Source organism: Rhinichthys klamathensis, unplaced genomic scaffold, assembly GCF_029890125.1.
Source record: "Rhinichthys klamathensis goyatoka isolate OS25496 unplaced genomic scaffold, OSU_Roscu_1.1 h1tg000501l_1, whole genome shotgun sequence".
Taxonomy (NCBI): Eukaryota; Metazoa; Chordata; class Actinopteri; order Cypriniformes; family Leuciscidae; genus Rhinichthys; species Rhinichthys klamathensis.
The window spans coordinates 720,367-727,794 of NW_026606982.1; the positions used below are offsets into that span (position 1 = coordinate 720,367).

Consider the following 7,428-nt stretch of genomic DNA (forward strand, 5'->3'; position numbering starts at 1 on the left):
ATTATTTTAAAAGGAAATAATACACTTGGACACAAAAATATGCACGTCATGTCACTGACCCATATATTAGGCCATATTCCCAATTTTATTTGAATTATAGTGCTACATAAAGGCTGTTTACAATTTTAAATTTAAGTGCTTAAAATGTGGGGTGGTGATAATAATTGTATGTCATTTTATGTCCGTGTTACAACACACCATGGTAGTGCAGTGGTTTGTAACAACAACCCTTATACTTGGCACTAATTTACACAGTTTACTACTGTGTAACAAATAGCGTATATAATTTCCTGCTCTTACAAGACTACAAGTCTATGTATGTAGTAGGCTTTGTTATATTATTCATCTAACTAACACACCCAAGCAGCATATTAAATTGCAATACAAAACAAACATTAATTCTTTGCCTTGGTTTATTGACAGTTCAAGTTAATAACCACTTGAAATTCCCCCAACAAAAGCAACGCGGTGAAACTCCCAAAGAAACTAATGTAACTGACAGTTAATTTTGTGTGTGCTACGCATGCGCGCCTTGAGCCCTACGCATGCGCACTTCCCCACGGTGTCTGGTTACGAGAGAGGCTTTGGGAATTCCCCAGGAAAACACCTACGCAGACACACGGCCTTTTCTGGACAAACTGGGCAACAGTAAGCCGCTCACAAGGTGAGCAATCTGTAGTTTTATAATGCTCCGGACATGGAGGGAATCTGAGGCTCGTGCGACAGCGCTTGCCGCTGTTGTTTGGGAATTTGTCCAGAAAGAGCTCATCTTGTTCCCCTAAAAACAATCCATCTGGATAGAAGCGAAAACGGCGCAAGCAGATAGCTGTTGGTCAAGAAAAGCAGTTTCTCTTATTACAGCTGACACCATTTAAACGGATGATTCATATATAAATGGAGGGGACGCAAGATATTCACGGTGAATCCCGAAGACAGAATGCACGGCCTGGACCGAGCTACACTATGGAAAAACGGGGCGCCGTGGACGCTGTCCCGGAGGACTGGTGTGACAGCGGGCTAGACTCCTTAAGCGGGGTCGGACTCGGTTTTGAGGGTTCCTACGGCACTTACACAGAGGCCGAGCAGATGTGGGCACCTGATCGATCTATGTCTGACATACCTGACATCCCACCTTCGGACGAGTCCGACAACAGGGGCACCATGGACTGCGTGTCGATTGGCGGCGGAGAGAGGCTCGATTCTGCCATCGGGGACTCGATTAATGAGGATGCGGTGGTGGGGTGTCTCTCCGACGGGATCGGCACCATGATCCTAAGCGAGCCCGCAGGAACAGACAGACTGGCGGTCTCGGACACTGAGGAGGGTCGGCAGCGGAGAGAAGAACTCTTCAACACGCTCAACTTTCTGTCAGAGGACGGTGACACGTAAGTCTTTGTTGTTTTCTGTTGCCTGTACATTTGTCTGTTTGGAAGGCCATTGGATTTAGACTGTATATTATCTTTTTTGTCTGTCAGGGTACTTCATTTGGCGCTGATTCATGAGCAGTGGGGTGTTGTTCAGTGCCTGCTTGAAGAAATTGTGGTGGACAAGACCTGGACTCCTTACCTGCACATCCAAAATGACCTGGGGCAGGTAACCGCACAACAGTGTTGCCAGATCTAAAGAAACAAGCAACTTGATCTGGCAGAGCAGCACCTATGGATAAAGAAGAATTGCTTTACATCCAATGATCTGATTTATTGTTTCATAAAATATTACATATTAAATTAGGTTATATTGCATTTTGCTGTCAAAATCACCATTAAATCATACTTGACCATTCTTATTTTTTATGGAATATAAATTATTTGTCCATACACCATTTTTTAAATTCTTAGTCATTTTTAATAGAAAACATTATCTTCCTTGCCCCGTCACAACAACATTTCTTCTCTGATGACTTGCTGTGATGCTATGAGGGCAGGACAATAATCCCTCCCTTTCAGCAACCTGGCACTCATGTCACCATCGCAGCAATTAGCAAATGACAACAATCCAATCAATTCTCGATGGACAAAATAAAGTCCCGCCCTACATTTTTTCCCATTTTCGTGAAGCCTCAGATATGCGTCACAATAAGAAAAGAAAATTCACTCACTTACAACTAAAATTTTCTCATCCATATGCACCTATTGGGAAACGGAAACCAAGCACTAGCAAGCCAAACTACATGATTGTTCTCTGGAAATAATGCATACCACAACTGAAAGTCGTTTTTTTTTTTAAAGGGGCCTATAGTCTCGCATAGCCAGACCTTCATCTGGACTCCATCGCTGCTTTCATTGGCCAAGGGAACGTCTGACTGATATGTAAAACAACTAATCTGTTTGTTTTGCTCAGCGTTATGTTTAGAGGAGTGAAAATATAACAATAGCTGCGTTTATATGGACACTTATAATCGGATTGACGGCTCAATCGGACTAAAAAACCTTCATGTAAACCCCTTAATCGATCCGATTGAGCTCGATCCGATTGAAATTTCGATCGGATTGAAAGGGGTGGTTTATTTCTTTTGTAATCCGATCGAGAGAACATGTAAACACTTGATCGGATTGAAAACCGAAACTAAAAGGACTGCGCATGTGCAATGACGTTGAAATAGCGTAATGACGTATGACGCACGGTACGAGCTGTTCTTCCTGTTGAATAAAGTGAATATAAAATGAGTGTTCCGTTATTAAAAAATTCTCATTTCACTCAGCGTCTGTGAAGTGGAGCAGGACAACGTCCCACCAGTGCTCGTTTCAGATTATCATCCATGGATGACTGGTTTTGAGCGCGGGGTTTTACTGCGTGATCAAAATAAGCAGCACGGCAAAACGGTTCATGCTCATCGTCTCCAAATCATGACCAGAGACGGATAAATATTAAGTCTGCTGTTTAAAAAAATAAAGAACCAATAGAGGAGAATAGTTATGCGCGAACAGGGCATATTCGTGCAGTTAAGTTATGTTTCTTCTTACTGCGCATGTGTGAAGAGCACCTTTTATGGGTTAGCGCGGTTTATTCAGTTGTTGTTCAGTCGGGCGTTCTATGAGAGGTAGAGCGGCTGTGTTATGTGATGGAGCAATAAAGAATCTATTGTCTGATAACTGTTGTAGTTATTGAGTTAACACAGTGTGCGCATGTCAAAAAATCAATTCCGATTTAAATCTTGTGACATATAAACGCGCACATCAACCCGATTACTTTATTTATCGTTCATGTAAACACCGTGTTCGGATTCATCAATCGGATTGATTTTATTCCGATTGAACCATGTAAACACAGCTATTGATGTCCCTACAATAACAGACCGGCGTGTAAAACTCTTGGACGTATTTAAAAAAGTTGTGACCTTTACATACTTCAATACTTTTGAAAATCCAGCGTTTAGTTGATCCTGAGAAGCGTTGATTGTCACAGTTGTAAAAATTACAACTTTCTTCTTCTATGAAGGGGTTTGGTGTCAACGGCTTTGTTTCCTGATGGATCGTTAAAGAATGCGACACACACTTCTCCCGGAAATCCTGTAGAACTCAACCAATCAGATGACGACTTTGAAACTCCTGAAGTGTTTCCAATTTTGTGTGCTTTATGCATCAGACGTTCGGCCAATGGTCCCTCGGCGTGACGTCTGAGGCTGAGACTATTTATAGCAAAGACTTAATATATAGAATAAGTCCCGCTTTCTAAATAAAAGAGCTAGGCTAATCGCTGATTGATAAAGTCAATGCGTCACTGCAGCTGCCGTTAGAAGCTCTGATTGCTATAGAAACACTCGGGGCCAGATGTACGTACATTTGCGAACGCAGCGTTAATAGCGCCATAGCCAAGATGCAGAAAGCGCTTGATGTGAAACCACAGTGTGCGTGTTATGTACCAAACCTGCAGTTCATCAGGTACTCGGCGCCTGTCCCCACCCACTATACCGTAAATTGGGTGTATTTAAACGCGCAATTGAATGGGCCGCCTCCTCTCACTGCTGATGCTATGACTGTTTGAAATGATCCTGATGCCAATAATTGTAATGTAGCGAGGAGTTTAACAACTGCTGGAATGGAATGTGAACGCTGAGTCGGAGATTCGATGTCATCTTTGATTTCTTCCAGTAACTGTAATATTGCGTAGCTGCTTAATCTGTAACGCTTAATGATTTCGTTTTCACTCAACTGAAAAAGTGTGATTCTTGTGGCAAAAATCTTTTCAGCTCGTCTCCTTAGCATATGTCTTCGTCTTGCTCGGATTACTGCTGCCATTCCACCAGGAGGCATATGCGCAGGAAACCCGCTTCCTAAGTTACACCTGCTTTTAAGAGGCGGAGAATTTTCAGCGCAAAATAGAGGCGCGCTTTCACCGGCTTTTTCTGTACATAACGCGGAACACATAATTAGGCGCAGTTTACACTTCCCCCTCCCATCTCTTTATGTGACACTCCCACTTTCCCCTTGACCATCCCATGAATGCATATGCATGACACGAAAAGCGCATTTTGTCATTTTCAGTTCCCGCGACAGGCAGTCTGCGCTTTCATCTCGGTGCTTCCGTTCGTACAGTACATACCTCGCCATGGTTTTATGCGCACTTTGCAAAACAAATACCCCTGAAGTGGGCGCAAAAACGTTAGTACATCTGGCCCTCAGTGTTCTGAAACATGGCTGCCCGGAGCCGTTGCAAATATGGTTGCTGAGTGAACAGACTTTCCTTGAAAGAGACTTTGCTTATTGTGAAGCAGAAAGTACACTTAGTTTTTTTTTTACACGTACGCAAGCTAAGTACCTTCCAGTCCTTTACCTTTCGCAAAGTGCTTACGCTTACAAAAGCGGTACTCTTTTGATGACGAAATTCGCGTCACGCGCACTGTACGGTGACCCTTGCGCACACGTAAAAAGTGAAGTATACTTTGGCCTTAAGTGTACATTGCAACACTGATGTGTAACCAATGTAATTTTTCCACCCTCTTCGCTCAGACCGCTCTACATTTAGCAGTCATAGTAGACCGGAGCGAGTGTGTTCGGGCACTGTTGTGGAGTGGAGCCAGTGCAGAGATCCAAGAGAGGGGCGGCAACACACCTTTACACCTGGCTGTCCGAGAGCTTCGCACAGAGTGTGTGAGAGAGCTCACCAGCTGCCCACGGACCCCACCGGAGCACCTCACCATCACCAATTATTCAGGTACACTACAAACTCAAGCAAACACATTTTCACTCTGATTAATATTGAATCTAATTTATTTTATCAGTATATATCTCTGTCTTTTCCATCCATACTATCCCTTTCTCTGTCCATCTGTCACTTTAAGGTGTGAGTGCACTGCACCTGGCTGTACATAGGGGCAATTGTGATATCATCAAAATGCTGCTGGAGGCAGGAGCAGATGCCAATCAACGAGTAAGAAATTATAAACAAAAAATATATATTTTATAAAAGATCATATTAATCTTCTTTTCGAGTATATTTTAGTGTTCAATCATCAACTCTGGCTTTGTAGGATTTGGGGTCAGGTCGGTCTCCATTGCACTGGGCAGTGGAAGGTCAAAGGTCAGCGGTAGTGGATTTGTTACTGAGCGCCGGCGCATTGGTGAATCAGCGCTCGTATGCAGGCCACACCCCGTACTACTGTGCCCTTTACAGACCCAACAAAGAGGTGCAGGCCCTACTTAGTGCCCATGGGGCCACATACATACAGGGCGATGATGAAGAGGAGGAGTACAGAGAGAGTGAAGAGGTTAGAGCCAAATCCACACACATTTACTAACAGAATGCTTAAAAGTATGTTTCTGTACTTACCATTTCTCTATCTGTCACAGGAGTTTGATGATGTCATCATTAATGGACAGCGAGTGCTGTAGCTGTAAAAAACATGGACACTACTCTGCCATTAGACCCTTTGAAATCCAGCTGAACAATTGTGTCATCTGAGTGTATTTGGTGGAGGCTATTATGTGTGTCTGTGTGTATATTTTGTTTTAAGGTACAGTATGATGTCAGTATGCTGCTTCTGGTTCAATGGAATACATAGCTAGATTCTGTTAGTCATGGAGGACCTTAGTTATTTAAGCCTGACATCACGCAAAGCCTTTTCAAAGCTATAACAATGGAGGCAGCTTTTTATTTAGTAAAACCTCTCACTGGCTCATCTTGTGTGTGGCCTAAAATGGTAGTTTACCTAAAGATGAATATTCTGCTATCATTTACTCATCCTCATGATGTTTCAAACCTGTATGAGTTTCTCTCTTCTGGGGAAGATAGTTTGACAAATGGGGGGGGGGGGGGGGGTTTGCACACAGAAAATGACAATGGAGTCCAATGTTGTTTGGACAATATATCTATCAAATCTTTAGGTAAAATATCTTCTTTTGTGTTCCACAGAATAAATAAAGTCATACAGGTTTGGAACGACATGAGGATGAGTAAATTATGGATGATATAATTTTAGGGTGAACTATCGCTTTAAGAACCAAATTCCCTGGATGATATCAGACACCTTAGGTTGCGTGCCACGCAAGCAGCATGGCTGTGATACTCCCACTAGTGGGTAGATTCATTATGTCCACAACATGACAATAGTGGCTTGCTTTCTTTATTTTTAAAACTAAATTATTAGCCAGATTTAGCTGCAAAAATCTTGAAGAGAAAATGAATGTTTTTTAATAAACTGGTTTACTTACTATTACTGTTAAACCAACTATTGGCTGTGTTTTTTGAGTGGAATGTCACTGTTTTCATAGTGACGTCCCAATTGTCTTGTGTGTTTAGAGTGGATGTTTTTTTTTCTTCTTTCTTCACATATAATGGGTGTTAGGGTTGAAATAGGTGACAAGAGGTGGATATCTGAATTCTGAGATGGATAGTAGGTCAGACAGAGAGGATAAACTAAATGGATAAAAATTACAGACGTTACAGAACTCTACAATACAAATGGCAACAAATTCAAAACTGGATTGAATGCACATAAATAGATTTAGAGCTAAATTGTTGATCTAAGGATGTTCATACTCAACTAACCGCTTACAGTTACACTATCATATTATTTGAACTGTGAAGCATCTAACAAACATTCCAAATTACATGAAACACATGACAACACTATTACTTTTTTGTCTTATTAAAGCATCTTAAAATATATTTGAAATATAATATAAAATACAGTATAATATAAAAAATATATATGTCTGACAGACTGTTTTGTTTTCAATTGTTACAAAAGTGGAGAATGATCTCCATTCACTCACTCACACATGCTATTGGGGCATTGTGGTTGTGGACATTTACAGTCACCTGTTTGTAGGCCAATTTCAGATTTTCTGTTTGTTGGGGTGAGCGTGAAAACTTTCTCGATGATTGGTGCCCTCTGTTGGTAATACAGACACTCTTTTGGAAATCAGGGCGCCTGATCGACTGGTACTTGTCCTCTATGAGTTGACTGTATAATGTTGAGCAGATTAA

At 41.8% G+C, this 7,428-nt stretch overlaps 1 protein-coding gene across 1 annotated transcript; it reads left to right on the top strand.

Annotated features, from left to right (window-relative positions):
- Positions 1 to 562: 562 nt before the first annotated feature.
- Positions 563 to 6,240, top strand: nfkbib (nuclear factor of kappa light polypeptide gene enhancer in B-cells inhibitor, beta). The gene is made up of 6 exons (XM_056237808.1): positions 563 to 1,385; positions 1,476 to 1,593; positions 4,950 to 5,154; positions 5,282 to 5,370; positions 5,471 to 5,708; positions 5,788 to 6,240. Exons 1-6 carry the CDS (start codon positions 895 to 897, stop codon positions 5,829 to 5,831), a joined length of 1,185 nt encoding a protein of 394 aa, XP_056093783.1. The 5' UTR covers positions 563 to 894; the 3' UTR covers positions 5,832 to 6,240.
- Positions 6,241 to 7,428: the final 1,188 nt, after the last annotated feature.

Excerpts from the sequence above, each read along its gene's own strand:
- nfkbib (XM_056237808.1), top strand. The coding sequence starts at position 895 with ATGGAGGGGACGCAAGATATTCACGGTGAATCCCGAAGACAGAATGCA. Across the intron at positions 5,155-5,281 it reads CACCATCACCAATTATTCAG|GTGTGAGTGCACTGCACCTG; the intron begins GTACACTACAAA and ends TGTCACTTTAAG. Across the intron at positions 5,371-5,470 it reads GAGCAGATGCCAATCAACGA|GATTTGGGGTCAGGTCGGTC; the intron begins GTAAGAAATTAT and ends CTGGCTTTGTAG.